At 40.9% G+C, this 19,246-nt stretch overlaps 1 protein-coding gene across 1 annotated transcript in view; it reads right to left on the bottom strand.

Moving 5' to 3' along the window:
* Window positions 1–19,246, bottom strand: part of SCFD2 (sec1 family domain containing 2) — a 391,182-nt gene that overhangs the window by 358,035 nt on the left and 13,901 nt on the right. Inside the window, exon 2 of the mRNA XM_043906784.1 lies at window positions 15,286–15,454. Within this exon, the coding sequence (XP_043762719.1) occupies window positions 15,286–15,454 (169 nt within the window). The remainder of the gene's footprint in view (window positions 1–15,285; window positions 15,455–19,246) is intronic.

Below are 19,246 nucleotides of genomic sequence, written 5' to 3'. Positions count from 1 at the left end.
GGTCATCAGGCGCCCAGAAAAGCAGCCCATTGTCTTCGAAAGGAGGTAGGACAAAATATAAAAGATAAAAAGAGAGACAAAAGAGCTAGGGACCGAGATCCCTCCCGGGAAGGGAGTCTTAATAGAGGAAGTTTCCAAACACCAGGAAACCCTCGCACTGGTTGGTCTGGGGGAAGTTTTTGAATCTCGGAGGGCAACCTGACTGGGAGGGGAAGAATAAATAAAACCCACAGATAACGTGCCTAAAAGCAACTCTCAGCAGAAAAGTACCCCAGACGCCCGCATCCGCCACCAGCAAGTGGGGGTGGAACGGAGAGGAGCGGGCGGCATTGCTTAGGGTAAGGACCGGGCCTGAGTGCCCTGAGGGCAATCGGAGGGAGCTTTTGTGAGTGACAGGGCCTGAGTGCCCTGAGGACAATCCGAGGGAGCTTTTGTGAGTTACCAACTTAAACTGTGAGACAGCGAGAGAGAGAGAGAGAGAGAGAGAGAGAGAGAGAGAGAGAGAGAGAGAGAGAAAATGGGAGAGGGCGAGGGGGAGGGCGAGGGCGAGGGCAAATTAACTGGCCCGAACACGCTGCCAGCCGTTCGCAGAACAAAGGGTCTGAGCAAGTCCAGAGAAGAGCTCACAGGCTGGGTAAGGGGCAGGCTCGGCCCCAAGGACCGCATTCCCTACCACGCATCCCCTACCACACTGCAAACAGGCCTCCAGTTTCTAACCAAAGACCTCCTGAGATTTTGGATGGTCGACATCCCGCGGGAGGGTCGCGGCGAGACACAGGGCGCAGGCACCCGACCGGCGCAGGCGGGGACTGGGGCTGGGGACGCGGAGGGGAGAAGGCGCGCCGCACCCGGGGAGAGTGCGCCCGTGAAGCTCCTGGCTGCCTGAGCTGCTTGGGCGGGGAAGGCACAAAACGCAGGCGCAGCCGAGTTCGCGCTATTGTGGAGAACCTGAGGGCTGGAACCGCGCGCAGCGCAGGGCCCGCTCCATATACAACAGCCGGGAGCCTGAGCAAGCATAGAGGGGAAAGCAGCGCCAGCCCGACCCTGCAGCGCGACGGAACTAGCAACCTGAATAAGAGACCACCTCCGCCCGCCTGTGTCAGGGCGGAAATTAGGCACTGAAGAGACCGGCAAACAGAAGCCAAATAAACAAAGGGAACTGCTTCAGAAGGGACCGGTGCAACAGATTAAAATCCCTGTAGAAAACACTGACTACACCGGAAGGGGCCTGTAGATATCGAGAAGTGTAAGCTGGAACGAGGAGCTATCTGAAACTGAGCCGAACCCACACTGACCGCAACAGCTCCAGAGAAATTCCTAGATATATTTTTACTTTTTTTTTTAATTAAAAAATTTTTTTTTCTTTTTTCTCTTTTATTTTCTTTTAAAATTCCCTATTACTCCCCCATTACTCCTTAACTTTCATTTTCATAGATTTTTACAATTTTTTTTAATTAGGGAAAAATGTTTTTCTTGTTTTTTTTTCTTTTCCTTTTTCTTTTCTTTTTTCTTTTTTTCTTTTTCTCTTATTTGCTTTTAAAGTCCTCTATTACTCCTCTACTACTCCTTAATTTTCATTTTCATTTCACTATAACCTTGCAAAAAAAAAAAAAAAAGAGAGAAGCCCTATTTTTAAACCGAACTTCATATATATTTCTAAAATTTTTTGTGTTTTTGTTTTTAATATTGTATTTTTAAGAGTCTAACCTCTACTCTAGATTTTTAATCTTTGTTTTTCAGTATGTGATATAAATTTTGGACATTTAAGAATCCAATATTCAGTACCCATTTTTATTCAGGAGTGTGTTGATTACTCTCTCCCAATCTTGACTCTCCGTTTTCTACCTCAGAACACCTCCATTTCCTCCTTTCCCCTTCTCTTCCCAATCCAATTCTGTGAATCTTTGTGGGTGTCTGGGCTACGGAGAACACTCTGGGAACAGACAACTGCATAGATCTGTCTCTCTCCTCTTGAGTCCCCCTTTTTCTCCTCCTGCTCATCTCTATCTCCCTCCTCCCTCTCCTCTTCTTCATGTAACTCTGTGAACCTCTCTGGGTGTCCCTCACAGGGGAGAATCTTTTCACCATTAACCTAGAAGTTTTATTATCAGGGCTGTATAATTGGAGAAGTCTTGAGACTACTGGAAGAATAAAACTGAAATCCAGAGGCAGGAGACTTAAGCCCAAAACCTGAGAACACGAGAAAACTCCTGACTACATGGAACTTTAAGTAATAAGTGACTGTCCAAAAGCCTCCATACCTACACTGAAACCAACCACCACCCAAGAGCCAATAAGTTTTAGAGCAAGACATACCACACAAATTCTCCAGCAACACAGGAACATAGCCGTGAACGTCAACATACAGGCTGCCCAAGGACACACCTAACACATAGACCCATCTCAAAACTCATTACTGGGCACTCCATTGCTCTCCAAAAAGAAGAAATCAAGTTCCACGCACCAGAACACTGACTCAAGCTTCCCTAACCAGGAAACCTTGACAAGCCAATCATCTAACCCCACCCACGCGGTAAATCCTCCACAGTAAAAAGGAACCACAGACCTCCAGAATACAGAAAGCCCACTCCAGACACAGCAATCTAAACAAGATGAAAAGGCAAAGAAATACCCAACAGGTAAAGGAACATGAAAAATGCCCACCAAGTCAAACAAAAGAGGAGGAGATAGGGAATCTACCTGAAAAAGAATTTAGAATAATGATAATAAAAACTGATCCAAAATCTTGAAAACAAAATGGAGTTACAGATAAATAGCCTGGAGACAAAGATTGAAAAGATACAAGAAATGTTTAATAAAGACCTAGAAGAAATAAAAAAGAGTCAATTAAAAATGAATAATGCAATGAATGAGATCAAAAACACTTTGGAGGGAACCAAGAGTAGACTAATGGAAGCAGAAGATAGGATAAGTGAGATAGAAGATAAAATGGTGGAAATAAATGAAGCAGAGAGGAAAAAAGAAAAAAGGATCAAAAGAAATGAGGACAACCTCAGGGACCTCTGGGACAATGTGAAACGCCCCAACATTCGACTCATAGGAGTTCCAGAAGAAGAAGACAAAAAGAAAGGCCATGAGAAAATACTCGAGGAGATAATAGCTGAAAACTTCCCTAAAATGGGGAAGGAAATAGCCACCCAAGTCCAAGAAGCCCAGAGAGTCCCAAACAGGATAAACCCAAGGCGAAACACCCCAAGACACATATTAATCAAATTAACAAAGATCAAACACAAAGAACAAATATTAAAAGCAACAAGGGAGAAACAACAAATAACACACAAAGGGATCCCCATAAGGATAACAGCTGATCTATCAATAGAAACCCTCCAGGCCAGAAGGGAATGGCAGGACGTACTGAAAGTAATGAAAGAGAATAACCTACAACCTAGATTACTGTATCCAGCAAGGATCTCATTCAGATATGAAGGAGAATTCAAAAGCTTTACAGATAAGCAAAAGCTGACAGAATTCAGCACCACCAAACCAGCTCTTCAACAAATGCTAAAGGATCTTCTCTAGACAGGAAATGCAGAAAGGTTGTATAAACGTGAACCCAAAACAACAAAGTAAATGGCAACGGGACCACACCTATCAATAATTACCCTAAATGTAAATGGGTTGAATGCCCCAACCAAAAGACAAAGATTGGCTGAATGGATACAAAAACAAGACCCCTATATATGCTGTCTACAAGAGACCCACCTCAAAGCAAGAGACACATACAGACTAAAAGTGAAGGGCTGGAAAAAAATATTTCATGCAAACGGAGACCAAAAGAAAGCAGGAGTCGCAATACTCATATCAGATAAAATAGACTTTAAAATAAAGGCTGTGAAAAGAGACAAAGGAGGACACTATATAATGATCAAAGGATCAATCCAAGAAGAAGATATAACAATTATAAATATATATGCACCCAACATAGGAGCACCGCAATATGTACGGCAAACACTAACGAGTATGAAAGAGGAAATTAATAGTAACACAATAATAGTGGGAGACTTTAATACCCCACTCACAACTATGGATAGATCAACTAAACAGAAAATTAACAAGGAAACACAAACCTTAAATGACACAATGGACCAGCTAGACCTAATTGATATCTATAGGACATTTCACCCCAAAACAATCAACTTCACCTTTTTCTCAAGTGCACACGGAACCTTCTCCAGAATAGATCACATCCTGGGCCATAAATCTGGTCTTGGAAAATTCAAAAAAATTGAAATCATTCCAGTCATCTTTTCTGACCACAGTGCAGTAAGATTAGATCTCAATTACAGGAAAAAAATTGTTAAAAATTCAAACATATGGAGGCTAAATAACACGCTTCTGAATAACCAACAAATCATAGAAGAAATCAAAAAAGAAATCAAAATATGCATAGAAATGAATGAAAATGAAAACACAACAACCCAAAACCTATGGGACACTGTAAAAGCAGTGCTAAGGGGAAGGTTCATAGCATTACAGGCTTACATCAAGAAACAAGAAAAAAGTCAAATAAATAACCTAACTCTACACCTAAAGCAATTAGAGAAGGAAGAAATGAAGAACCCCAGGGTTAGTAGAAGGAAAGAAATCTTAAAAATTAGGGCAGAAATAAATGCAAAAGAAACTAAAGAGACCATAGCAAAAATCAACAAAGCTAAAAGCTGGTTTTTTGAAAAAATGAACAAAATTGACAAACCATTAGCAAGACTCATTAAGAAACAAAGAGAGAAGAACCAAATTAACAAAATTAGAAATGAAAATGGAGAGATCACAACAGACAACACTGAAATACAAAGGATCATAAGAGACTACTACCAGCAGCTCTATGCCAATAAAATGGACAACTTGGATGAAATGGACAAATTCTTAGAAAAGTATAACTTTCCAAAACTGAACCAGGAAGAAATAGAAGATCTTAACAGACCCATCACAAGCAAGGAAATTGAAACTCTAATCAGATATCTTCCAGCAAACAAAAGCCCAGGACCACTTGGCTTCACAGCTGAATTCTACCAAAAATTTAGAGAAGAGCTAACACCTATCTTACTCAAACTCTTCCAGAAAATTGCAGAAGAAGGTAAACTTCCAAACTCATTCTATGAGGCCACCATCGCCCTAATTCCAAAACCAGACAAAGATGCCACAAAAAAAGAAAACTACAGGCCAATATCACTGATGAACATAGACGCAAAAATCCTTAACAAAATTCTAGCAAACAGAATCCAACAACATATTAAAAAAATCATACACCATGACCAAGTGGGCTTTATCCCAGGAATGCAAGGATTCTTTAATATCTGCAAATCAATCAATGTAATACACCACATTAACAAATTGAAAGATAAAAACCATATGATTATCTCAGTAGATGCAGAGAAAGCCTTTGACAAAATTCAACACCCACTTATGATTAAAACTCTCCAGAAAGCAAGGAATAGAAGGAACATACCTCAACATAATAAAAAGCTATATATGACAAACCTACAGCAAGTATTACCCTCAATGGTGAAAAATTGAAAGCATTTCCCCTGAAATCAGGAACAAGACAAGGGTGCCCACTCTCACCACTACTATTCAACATAGTTTTGGAAGTTTTGGCCACAGTGATCAGAGCAGAAAAAGAAGTAAAAGGAATCCAGATAGGAAAAGAAGAAGTGAAACTCTCGCTGTTTGCAGATGACATGATCCTCTACATAGAAAACCCTAAAGAGTCTACCAGAAAATTACTAGAGCTAGTCAACGAATATAGTAAAGTTGCAGGATATAAAATTAACACACAGAAATCCCTTGCATTCCTATACACTAACAATGAGAAAACAGAAAGAGTAATTAAGGAAACAATACCATTCACCATTGCAACAAAAAGAATAAAATACTTAGGAGTATATCTACCTAAAGAAACAAAAGACCTATACATAGAAAACTATAAAACGCTGATGAAAGAAATCAAAGAGGACACAAACAGATGGAGAAACATACCGTGTTCATGGATTGGAAGAATCAATATTGTCAAAATGGCTATTCTACCCAAAGCAATCTATAGATCTATCAAGATACCAACAGTATTTTTCACAGAACTAGAACAAATAATTTCACAATTTGTATGGAAATACAAAAAACCTCGAATAGCCAAAGTAATCTCGAGAAAGAAGAATGGAACTGGAGGAATCAACCTGCCTGACTTCAGACTATACTACAAAGCCACAGTCATCAAGACAGTATGGTACTGGCACAAAGACAGAAATATAGATCAATGGAACAGAATAGAAAGCCCAGAGATAAATCCACGTACCTATGGACACCTTATCTTCGACAAAGGAGGCAAAGATATACAATGGAAAAAAGACAACCTCTTTAACAAGTGGTGCTGAGAAAACTGGTCAACCACTTGTAAAAGAATGAAACTACAACACTTTCTAACACCATACACAAAAATAAACTCAAAATGGATTAAAGATCTAAATGTAAGACCAGAAACTATAAAACTCCTAGAGGAGAACATAGGCAAAACACTCTCTGACATGAATCACAGCAGGATCCTCTATGACCCACCTCCCAGAATATTGGAAATAAAAGCAAAAATACACAAATGGGACCTAATGAAACTTAAAAGCTTTTGCACAACAAAGGAAACTATAAGCAAGATGAAAAGACAGCCCTCAGAATGGGAGAAAATAATAGCAAACGAAGCAACAGACAAAGGATTAATCTCAAAAATATACAAGCAACTCCTGAAGCTCAATTCCAAAAAAATAAATGACCCAATCAAAAAATGGGCCAAAGAACTAAACAGACATTTCTCCAAAGAAGACATACAGATGGCTAACAAACACATGAAAAGATGCTCAACATCATTCATTATTAGAGAAATGCAAATCAAAACCACAATGAGGTACCATTACACGCCAGTCAGGATGGCTGCTATCCAAAAGTCTACAAGCAATAAATGCTGGAGAGGGTGTGGAGAAAAGGGAACCCTCTTACACTGTTGGTGGGAATGCAAACTAGTACAGCCGCTATGGAGAACAGTGTGGAGATTTCTTAACAAACTGGAAATAGAACTGCCATATGACTCAGCAATCCCACTTCTGGGCATACACACTGAGGAAACCAGATCTGAAAGAGACATGTGCACCCCAATGTTCATCGCAGCACTGTTTATAATAGCCAGGACATGGAAGCAACCTAGATGCCCATCAGCAGACGAATGGATAAGGAGGTTGTGGTACATATACACAATGGAATATTACTCAGCCGTTAAAAAGAATTCATTTGAATCAGTTCTAATGAGATGGATGAAACCGGAGCCCATTATACAGAGTGAAGTGAGCCAGAAAGATAAAGAACATTACAGCATACTAACACATATATATGGAATTTAGAAAGAAGGTAATGATAACCCTATATGCAAAACAGAAAAAGAGACACAGATGTACAGAACAGACTTTTGGACTCTGTGCGAGAAGGCGAGGGTGGGATGTTTCGAGAGAACAGCATGTATATTATCTAGGGTGAAACAGATCACCAGCCCAGGTGGGATGCATGAGACAAGTGCTCGGGCCTGGTGCACTGGGAAGACCCAGAAGAATCAGGTGGAGAGGGAGGTGGGAGGGGGGATCAGGAAGGGGAATGCATGTAACTCCATGGCTGATTCAGGTCAATGTATGACAAAACCCACTACAATATTGTAAAGTAATTAGCCTCCAACTAATAAAAATAAACAACAACAACAAAAAAAGAAACAGCAAAAAGATATTTTCAATGACCTGATTCAATCAATTAGGGAAAGTCTGGCTTAAGGCAAGTTACTCAGTGTCTTTCTCTTAACTTTTGAACTGTGGTGTTGGAGAGGACTCTTGAGAGTCCCTTGGACTCAAGGAGATCAAATCAATCAAACCTAAAGGAAATCAACCCTGAATATTCATTGGAAGAACTGATGCTGAAACTGAAGCTCCAATACTTTGGCCACCTGATGCCAAGAGCCAATTCATTAGAAAAGACCCTGATGCTGGCAAAGACTGAAGGGGGTGACAGAGGACAAGATAGTTGGATGGCATCACCGATTTAAAGGATGTGAGTTTGAGCAAGCTCCAGGAGATGAAGGACAGGGAAGCCTGGTGTGCTGCAGTCCATGGGGTCACAAAGAGTCAGACACCACTGAGAGACTGAACAACATCAACAACAGTTGTTTTCAGAATTGAATGAAATAATACATTTAAAAAATTGAGTACAACGTTTGAAAAAATTTAGGCACACATTGTTACCATCCTTCCTTCTCACTGACCTAGACAATAGCTGCATTTGGTGAAAAGTACATAGAAAATGCCTACTCTATAGGAACTTACAGAAGAAGTTAAAACATATCAATGTTGGACAATGACTGAAGTGCTAAAATGAAACAGTTAAGACTCTTCAGGGATTTACGTCATCATTTTTATACTTGGCCTCAAATCTAATAAAATTTATTCATTCTCTCTTTATGCAATTTACTAGCACTTTTGAAGTGCCTGGTGCACTTACTACCTTCCAGGAATTTACAGTACAGCAGGGGAAATGGACGGGGCTTCTCAGGTGGCTCAGTGGGTAAAGAACCTGCCTGCCATGCAGAAGGCACCAGAGATATGGTTTCGCTTCCTGGGTCAGGAAGATCCCCTGGAGGAGGGCACAGCAACCCCCTCCAGCATGCTTGCCTGGAGAATCCCACGGACAGAGGAGCCTGGAGGGCTGCAGTCAACAGCGCAAAGAGCCGGCCATGACCAAAGCACCTGAGCACAGCACAGGGGAAGTGGACACACAGCAATCACTGGGGTGTCACGTTCGGCATTTCGATACAGATGTTAAAAGGAAAGTATGGTTCAGTGGGGAAGGAGGACAAGTAGCGTTGTAGAGGTTCCAAAGTGAGAGACAGTGGTTTTCCTTCCTCAGAGCACATAATCCTACCTGAAGCTAGCTTAATAAGGGAGCAGTGTTTTTATTTAAATCTAATTTGTTTTTTAAATTTATTTTCAACTGGAGGATAATGGCTTTACAACGTTGTGCTGGTTTCTGCCACATAAGAACATGAATCAGCCGTAAGTATACATGTGTCCCCTCCCTCTTGGCCCTCCCTCCCATCTCCCGCCCCAGCCCAACTCTCTAGGTTGTCACAGAGCACCAGGCTGAGCTCCCTGTGTTAAAGAGCAACTTCCCTTTAGCTATCTGTTTTACATATGGTAATGTATGTTTCAACACCACTCTCTCAATTCGTGCCCCCCTCCTTCTCCCACTGGTCCACAAGTCTATACTCTATGTCTCTGTGTCTGCACCTCTATTCCTGCCCTGCAAAAAGGTTCATCGGTACCATTTTTCTAGATTCCATATGTTATGCTTAGTCATCCAGTCCTGTCTGACTCTTTGTGACCCCATGGACTATAGCCTGCCTGGCTCCTCTGTCCATGGGGTTCTCCATGAATACTGGAGTGGGTTGCCATGACCTCCTCCATGTTATCTTCCCAACCCAGGGATCAAACCCAGGTCTCCCACAATGCAGGCCAATTCTAAACCAGCTGAACTACCAGGGAAGCCCCTATATTCCATATATATGCGTTAATATACGATATTTGTTTTTCTCTTTCTGACTTAATTCACTCTGTATAACAGGTTCTAGGTTCACTCACCTCACTAGAACTACTCAAATCTGTTTCTCTTTATGGCTGAGTAATAGTCCATTGTACATATGTACCACATCTTCTTTATCCATTCATCTGTCAATGGACGTCTAGGTGGCTTCCATTTCCTGGCTATTGCAAATAGTGCTACAATGAACACAGGGTACATGTGTCTTTTTCAATATGATTTTCTCAGTGTATAGACCCAGTAGCAGCTCAGTCGGTAAAGAATCTGCCTGCAGTGCAGGAGACCCAGACTCGATCCCTGGGTTGGGAACATCCCGAGAGAAGGAAATGGCAACCTACTCCAGTATCCTTGCCTGGAAAATCTCATGGACAGAGGAGCCTGTTGGGCTGCAGCCCATGGGGTCAAAAAGAGTTGGGCACAAGTGAGCCACTAACACTTACTTACTTATACCCAGTAGTAAAATTGCTGGGTCATATGGTAGTTTTATTCCTAGTTTTTAAAGGAATCTCCATAAGGGGCTGTATCAACTTACATTCCCATCAATAGTGGATGAGGGTTCCCTTTTCTCCACATTCTCTCTAGCATTTACTGTTTGCAGATTTTTTGGATGATGGCCACTCTGGCTGGTGTGAGGTGATACTTCATCGTACTTTTGATTTGCATTTCTCTAATAATGAGTGATGTTGAGTAATTTCTATGTTTTTAACAGGAAGATTCATTCACATAATTGAAAATACAAAACACACAAGTATATGTAATAAGTAATTATTATATGTAATAATTATATGTAATAAGACATCTTTTACCATCCTCCACCTTCATTCATTTCACCAACTTCTCAGCAAGCTCTAGCCAACTAGTACCCTTCTACAAAGGCAGCCAACGTCATCAGTTCCTTGTGCACTTTCCAGGTATATTTAATGTATCACAAGCAAATGTGAGTACATATCTCCCCATTTCTAACAAACAGGTGTGCTATACCTTCTTAATTTCATTTGAAGTATGTCATTGAGCTCATTGCTTATTAGTATATAAACAGCTTATTCATTCTTCATCCTATTTCAATAGCTATATATTATTTTATAGTATGAATATACCACAATTTACTGAACTGATAAGACATGAAAATTATTTCCAGTCTTGTTCTTAAAAATGCTGCTATGACAAATTAATGTAATATATCATTCTACATGTGTACAAAATACATCTAAGAAATAAGGTCTTAAAAGCAGAATTTCTGGGCCAATTTTGCTATATTTAGCTAACACGATGTGACTGTTTTAAATATTCAACAGTTAGAGTCTAGGGACTTCCCTAGCAGCCCAGTGGTTAGTCCACCTTGCAAGGCAGAAGATTTGGGCTGGATCCCTGGTTAGGGAACTGAGATCCCCACAAGCTATGGGGCAGCTATGCCCACGCACCACAACTAGAGAAGCCTGCATATCACAGTGAAAGATCCCGGGTGCCACAACTAGGACTCAATGCAGCCAAATAAATAAATAGAATCTAGACATCCCCGGACTAACCTGTCCTATTCTCTGGTTTGGCGTCACCTCTCTATCTTAGTCTTCAGCTTCACTCTCTCACAGATCTTGCCCTAGCAGCACCATCACCATTAAACAAACATCTCCTGATGAGAATTCCCTGGCAGTCCAGTAGTTAGGACTCCTTGCTTTCACTCCTGAGGGCTCAGGTTCGCTCCCTGGTCAGGGAACTAAGATTTCCCAAGCTGCACAGCATGGCCAAAAACAAATAAACCAAAATCAATCAACAAACTAAACAAAAAAACAAACAAAAGCGACTAGGTAGGGGGTCTAGCAGCAAAGAAAACAGACAAATATCCCTCCTTTCATAGGACTCTCTAGTAGGAGTTCACTCTGTGGGTCTCTAGGAAAGGGACAGATAAACACACAACATCAGTAAGTACATTAGAAAGTTATCTGGGCTGAGGAGGAAAACTGGCTAAAGAGAGAAAGGAAATATGAAGGCCTGAGAAGGAAGACAGGAAATCAGGGCAGGTTTATATCTGCAGGCAGAATGATCCAGGAAAATCAAGAGGAAAGTCCCGTGGCAGGACAGTGAGTGCCCTACTGGAGGAAGAGAAAGAAAGCTAGCGTGGCTGTAAGAAGCGAGGAAGGAGGAGAGGATGAAAGACGAGGCAGGCACGCGTGGCGCTGCGGGAGGAAAAGTGGGCGCTGGACAGAGTGGAGCCGGCCGCACCGTGGGTGTGGGGCTGAACCGGGGCAGGGGCACCAGCAGAGACACGGTCAGCGCAGGTAGGGCGTGAGGGAGCACTCTTCAGGAACTGAAAGAGTAACAGGCTAGGACAGTGGAGCTGGGGCAGAGGACGGAAACCCACTGCAACAAAAGGTAACATGAGAACAGAAAAGATCCTGCCTCTTTCCTGAACAATATATTCCACATAATCCAGTGACCAGTGGACAGGAACTGGAAAGCCATGTTATAATGCATCTAAGTTACCAATTTTTCATCTGCATAGGTCATAATTTTAATTGCTGTAATTACAATCTTTTATAAAAAGTATTTTAGCAATCAATTTTGCCTGTTAAGGTTTATATCCTGGTTAGAGACTTGGTTTTTAAAGATTATTCTACTGCAGTCACATTATTCATTGCCAAACAGCCATCTGTTTTGCCTTTTAGTACTAAATTTTTAATCCTCACACTCATTTCACTAAGAACTTTCTTGGGGGTGGCATTGGAGATAGCAGTGACTGTCATTATTTTGATGGAAGTGCAGTAGACACTAGGTTGGCTGTAATTGATTTCAATATCTCTTTACGAAGAAATTAATCAGCACAATTCCTTCAGTCTTCAAAGCAACTATAAAGAGAATACCATATTTTCTCCTAATTATTGCTTCATATTTTTATTTGGTTACAATTTTCTTACTACCTTTATCATCTGTGACCTGCCTTCTAGTCTCACTATGTCACCAAACTTGCTCTCCTTAAAGTTTTCTTTAGATCTTGCTAGAATTCACCACTGCCTTGGACATCTATGACCGCACTCTGATACTTGAGTGGCACTGAAAACTGATATTTTATGCAATACTCACTCATAGTCTAAAGAGAAGAAAAGGCACCCATTAAAAACACAAACCCGGAGTGGAAAAGGCATATGCTCAGGCTCTCTCTCCCTCCTTTTGATTAACACTCCAGTTTTCCTTTGAAGAACTATCCCTCTGCCATGCCACATGATCCTGGCACAAATATCAGTCAGCATGAACTGCTCCCAACCCCTACTGGCCCCAAGTTAGGCCAATCTTACTTTTTCCCCTGGAATCTGAATCTTAGGCAGAATGACTCAAGACAGAGAACAGTTGAAATTCAGTCTCTCTGGTGTCAATGACTGGAAGAGCTTTTCCTGAGTTCTTGGCCCCTAGGTCCCTGGAACTGTACTCAGTTCAGTTCAGTTCAGTTCAGTCCCTGTCGTGTCTGACTCTTTGCAACCCCATGGACTGTAGCACGCCAGGCTTCCCTGTCCATCACCAACTCCCAGAGCTTGTTCAAACTCATGCCCATCGAGTCGGTGATGCCATCCAACCATCTCATCCTCTGTCGTTCTCTTCTCCTCCTGCCTTCAATCCCTCCCAGCAACAGGGTCTGTTCCAATGAGTCAGTTCTTCACATCAGGTGGCCAAAGTATTGGAGTTTCAGCTTCAGGAACTGTACTAATCCATTCCAAAATCTGATTAACCATTCTTCCTTTGATTCTGCTAGCTTTCCAATCCCCTTTAATAAATTCCCTTTTTGCTGCAATTAGTCACAACTAAATCCTGTTGTTTGTGTAACCATTATGTTGAACACATAGGCTTCCCCAAATTAAACCATGAAATAGCTTTGTGTTTCATGAGGCTAGATTTTCTCTGGCCCCTGCACACACAGTACATAAGTTAACACAGTGCCTCAGAAGTCAAACATTCTGGGCTCAAGTTCTAATCCTATGTCCTACTAGTTACTTAACTTCTCTTTGTCTTAGTTTCCTTATGCAGAATAAAAACATCTACCTCACTGGGTCATTGTGAAACTTAAATGACTTCCCAAATGCCTGGCATGTATAATAGTAAGTTCTGAAAAATGTTAATTAAGCTGATGCAGTGATGGTCTGGTGATGGTCCTGTCACTGTCTTTATTTCTCACAACCTTAGGCCCTGACTTCTTATTTCCGTACCCGTCATCATGCTCTCTCCTTTTCTGAATCCTTCAAGACATAACTGAATGAAGCACCACCACTTCCACAACGCCCGCACTGATCTACAAAGCCCACAGTGACTTGATACTTCACTTGCAGGAATCATAATCTAGAGCAGACACATGAGTCTTAATTCTGTATCACTCTAGTATTTTTTTTTTATGTAATTTTATTTATTTTTTTTTAATTTATTTTTTTTTTTATTAGTTGGAGGCTAATTACTTCACAACATTTCAGTGGGTTTTGTCATACATTGATATGAATCAGCCATAGAGTTACACGTTTTAATTGTACCTGTGTGTAAATCATGACTGCCCAACAAGAAAAGTGTTCCTTGAAGGCAAGAATGACATTTCATATTATTTTATGTCCTCCATATTACTTACTACAGAGTAAGGCTCATAGTAAGCCCTTAATAATAAAGTTTTAAATTGTCCTCTGAGAAGTTAAAAATATTTCCAATCATAATTACTTGAGTTTGTATAGCTTCAAGCCATTAGGTCAACGTTTTAGCATATACGCTGCCAAAGTGAGCACAGGCTGTTGTTTTTATCGTGTGTAAGAGTGCACAAAAAGACAGGGACAGAACTTTCTGTTTTCTTCACACACCAGCCCAGACACACTGGGCATCCAATAAATGTCATTAACTGTCTACAACAAAGCTGAAAGTTTCAGGAGCTGAAAATCAATCCCAACGATGACAGGAAATTCCAAACACGTCTATTACTATTAACATTGAAAACTATAGAGCTGAAAGGTCCTGCTTTGTTTAAAACTTTAAAACTTGGGAGATGAGGGAAAGAGATACTCAAACACTTTTTTCTCTTGAAATATACTTTTGTTCCCATAAAAACTGTTGATGAAGGAAAAAGTAGGAAAGGTAATTACTGTTTCTTTTCATTGTCATGTTTCTGGAGTGATGATTATTATTTTTTTTGGAACTCTGCATAATACAAAGTACCCCACCTTCTTTCTCTGATTTCTCTAACCATGTGCAAAAGTATACACAGAAATAAAAACTTTTCCCACTGATGCCCAAGAGTATATCATTTACATATAAAAAGATGGCACTGTTTCAGAGCTTTGTGGGCAGGATTTTCATCATGTGTAAGAGTCAGCTGGGAAAGAGAAGCTGAGAAAGCCGAGCCTCAACTCCACGTGAAACTGTCTGAGAAATGGAGATGTATAAATTGACTCACTTAGCTGACCCTGGAATAAGCTTATATTACATCTAAATAACACATTTTCAAAATTCTGTACTTCTCGGCTTACATTGTTTAACAAACACAATTATTTCAAAGTTTAGAAAAAATTATTTTTACTAAATGCTATCCACTATAAATTTTTCAACCAGACTAACTCTTCATTGTTTCCTTTCTACAGGAACACTCTAGAAAGGAAAGGAAAGGAAAAGAGGGAAAAAACCCACATATCTTACTTGGATTGTGCAAGACAGCCGGGTACAACCACTTTCTGACTCTCCTCCTCAGCCTGGAGTGCAGTGAGCTCCACCATGTTAACCATCACATCACTGGTGTGGCCTGGAAGCTGGGGAAGCACTGCGAGGATCTTCTCCACCAAGTTATCTCCATGATGTCCTACAGCCCCTATTTAAACAGACAAGAAAATATGAACTCACAAAATGGGAGGAAAAAGAAGCTGTTACAGAAATCAGTAACACAATGCTGACATTTTTCCCTTGGTAACACTAATCAGGTTCACAGTTACCTAGACAATGTATGTCTTGTGTGTCGGACTTAATGGTCCCTGAGGGCAGGCGCTATGTCTGTCTGGTTACTGCTATATTCCCAGCACTTGGCATAGTGCCTACACATGGAAGGCATCAACAGGTATTTAGTGAATAAAAATAGTCAACATTTAGTAGGTCAGGTAAATGGTGACATAAGATGACACTATCCTGAAATTTTCGAGCCAAAAAGATTTTCTTAATTTTACTTTAAGACTTTCAGACTTAGAAGGGCTTAGTGACCGGACCAAGAATAGCAGATCTCCCCTTTGCGAGAGGCTTATCTTCATAATGGCAGCTGTTTACCTAGTCCATTCTATACATAAAGGCAACTTGGCAGCTGGTAGGTTTACTAATTATTTGTTAGATGAAAAAAAGAACAAATGAATGAATGGAAAAAGTTTGTACTGATAGAAGGATTTATAGAGCATTTTCTATTTACCAGATACTGCTCTAGGTGCTTTACATATATTAACTCCTTTAATAACAAATGAATTAATAAGATCAAATTAAAATCATGACCAATTACACAGCTTAATGCTTTTCCATAAGGCCAAGTTATCTTTCCAAAAGTCATCAATGCTTGAAAGATTCCATTTCAACAACCAGCTGTTGTTGTTGTTCAGTTGCTGTCATGCCCAACTCTTCTGACCCCGTGGACTGCAGCACAACACACTTCCCTGTGCTCTACTATCTCCTGGAGTTCGCTCAAACTCATATCCATTGTGTCGGTAATGCCATCCAACCATCTTGTCCTCTGTTGCCTCCTTCTCCTTTTGCCTTCAACCCTTCCCAGCATCAGGGTCTTTTCCAATGAGTTGGCTCTTTGCATCAGGTGGCCAAAGTATTGGAGTTTCAGCTTCAGCATCAGCTCTTCCAATGAGTATTCAGGGATGCTTTCCTTTAGGATTGACTGCTTTGATCTCCTTGCAGCCCAAGGAACTCTTAAGAGTCTTCTCCAGCACCACAGTTCAAAAGCATCAATTCTTTGGCAATCAGCTTTCTTTATGGTCCAAATCTCACTTCTGTACATGACTACTGGAAAAACCATAGCTTTTACTATGTGGACCTGTGTCAGCAAAATGATGTTGCTGCTTTTGGAAATGCAAAGTGTGTCATAGCTTTTCTTTCAAGGTGCAAGCATCTTTTAATTTCATCATGGCTGCAGTCAACATCTGCAGTGATTTTGGATCCTTAGAACATAAAATTTGCCACTGCTTCCAATCTTTCCCAATCTTCTGATCTATTTGCCATGAAATGATGAGACCAGATGCCATGATCTTATTTCTTTGAATGTTGAGTTTTAAGCAAGCTTTTTCACTCTCTTCTTTCACCCTCATCAAGAGGCTCTTTGGTTTCTCTTCACTTTCTGCCATTAGAGTGGCAACAATGGATGTGACTGGCCAAATCAACTTGTTTTGATCTCACTCACTTCAAATCAATTAACATTTGACTTCCTAATGTCTTTCTATCTGTATCTCTCTATTGTATTTGCCATGTCATATTAATTGGGCAGAAAAACTAGGTAGAAAAAACTAAACCAGAAATTCAAGGAATCACGGTCATCACCCTCATCATCTTCATCAGAATAGCTAATATTTATTGAGACCTGGTCAAACAGGAGATGGAAGTGGTCAAACAGGAGATGGCAAGAGTGAACTTTGACATTCTAGGAATCAGTGAACTAAAATGGACTGCAATGGGTGAATTTAACTCAGATGACCATTATGCCTACTACTGTGGGCAAGAATCCCTTAGAAGAAATGGAGTAGCCATCATGGTCAACAAGAGAGTCCAAAATACAGTACCTGGATGCAACCTCCAAAATGACAGAATGATCTCTGTTCGTTTCCAAGGCAAATCATTCAATATCACAGTAATCCAAGGCTATGCCCCAACCAGTAACGCTGAAGAAACTGAAGTTGAACGGTTCTATGAAGACCTACAAGACCTTCTAGAACCAACACCCCCAAAAGATGTCCTTTTCATTATAGGGGACTGGAATGCAAAAGCAGGAAGTCAAGAAACACCTGGAGTAACAGGCAAGTTTGGCCTCAGAGTACAGAATGAAGCAGGGCAAAGGTTAATAGAGTTCTGCCAAGAGAATGCACTGGTCACAGCAAACACCCCCTTCCAACAACACAAGAGAAGACTCTACACATGGACATCACCAGATGGTCAACACCGAAATCAGATTGACTATATTCTTTGCAGCCAAAGATGGAGAAGCTCTATACAGTCAGCAAAAACAAGACCGGGAGCTGACTGTGGCTCAGATCCTGAACCCCTTATTGCCAAATTCAGACTTAAGTTGAAGAAAGTGGGGAAACCACTAGACCATTCAGGTATTACCTAAATCAAATCCCTTATGACTATAGAGTGGAAGTGAGAAATAGATTTAAGGGACTAGATCTGATAAGACAGAGTGCCTGATGAACTATGGACGGAGGTTCATGACACTGTACAGGAGACAGGAATCAAGTCCATCCCAAAGAAAAAGAAATGCAAAAAAGCAAAATGGTCATCTGAGGAGGCCTTACAAATAGCTGTGAAAAAAAAGAGAAGTGAAAAGCAAAGGAGATAAGGAAAGATATTCCCATTTGAATGCAGAGTTCCAAAGAACAGCAAGGAGAGATAAGAAAGCCTTCCTCAGTGATCAGTGCAAAGAAATAGAGGAAAACAACAGAATGGGAAAGACTAAAGATCTCAAAGAAAATTAGAGATACCAAGGGAACATTTCATGCAAAGATGGGTTTGATAAAGGACAGAAATGGTATGGACCTAACAGAAGCAGAAGATATTAAGAAGAGGTGGTAAGAATACACAGAAGAACTGTACAAAAAAGATCTTCATGACCCAGATAATCATAATGGTGTGATCACTCACACTCACCTAGAGCCAGACATCCTGGAATGTGAAGTCAAGTGGGCCTTAGGAAGCATCACTACAAACAAAGCTAGCAGAGGTGATGGAATTCCAGTTGAGCTATTTTAAATCCTGAAGGATGATGCTATGAAAGTGCTGCACTCAATATGCCAGCAAATTTGGAAAACTCAGCAGTGGCCACAGGACTGGAAAAGGTCAGTTTTCATTCCAATCCCAAAGAAAGGCAATGCCAAAGAATGCTCAAACTACCGCACGATTGTACTCATCTCACACACTAGTAAAGTAATGCTCAAAATTCTCCAAGCCAGGCTTCAACAACACATGAACCGTGAAATTCCAGATGTTCAAGCTGGTTTTAGAAAAGGCAGAGGAACCAGAGATCAAATTGCCAACATCTGGTGGATCATCGAAAAAGCAAGAGAGTTCCAGAAAAACATCTATTTCTGCTTTATTGACTATGCCAACCCCTTTGACTGTATGGATCACAACAAACGGTGGAAAATTCTTCAAGAGATGGGCATACCAGACCAGCTGACCTGCCTCTTGAGAAACCTGTATGTAGGTCAGGAAGCAACAGTTAGAACTGGACACGGAACAACAGACTGGTTCCAAACTGGGAAAGGAGTACGTCAAGGCTGTATATTGTCACCCTGCTTATTGAACTTATATGCAGAGTACATCATAAGAAACGCTGGGCTGGAGGAAGCACAAGCTGGAATCAAGACTGCCGGGAAATATCAATAACCTCAGATAGGCAGGTGACATG

The sequence above is a fragment of the Cervus elaphus genome, chromosome 6 (genome assembly GCF_910594005.1).
Source record: "Cervus elaphus chromosome 6, mCerEla1.1, whole genome shotgun sequence".
Classification (NCBI taxonomy): domain Eukaryota; kingdom Metazoa; phylum Chordata; class Mammalia; order Artiodactyla; family Cervidae; genus Cervus; species Cervus elaphus.
Note: the sequence above shows the minus strand (reverse complement) of the source record. Positions and strands in the feature narration are given on the sequence as shown.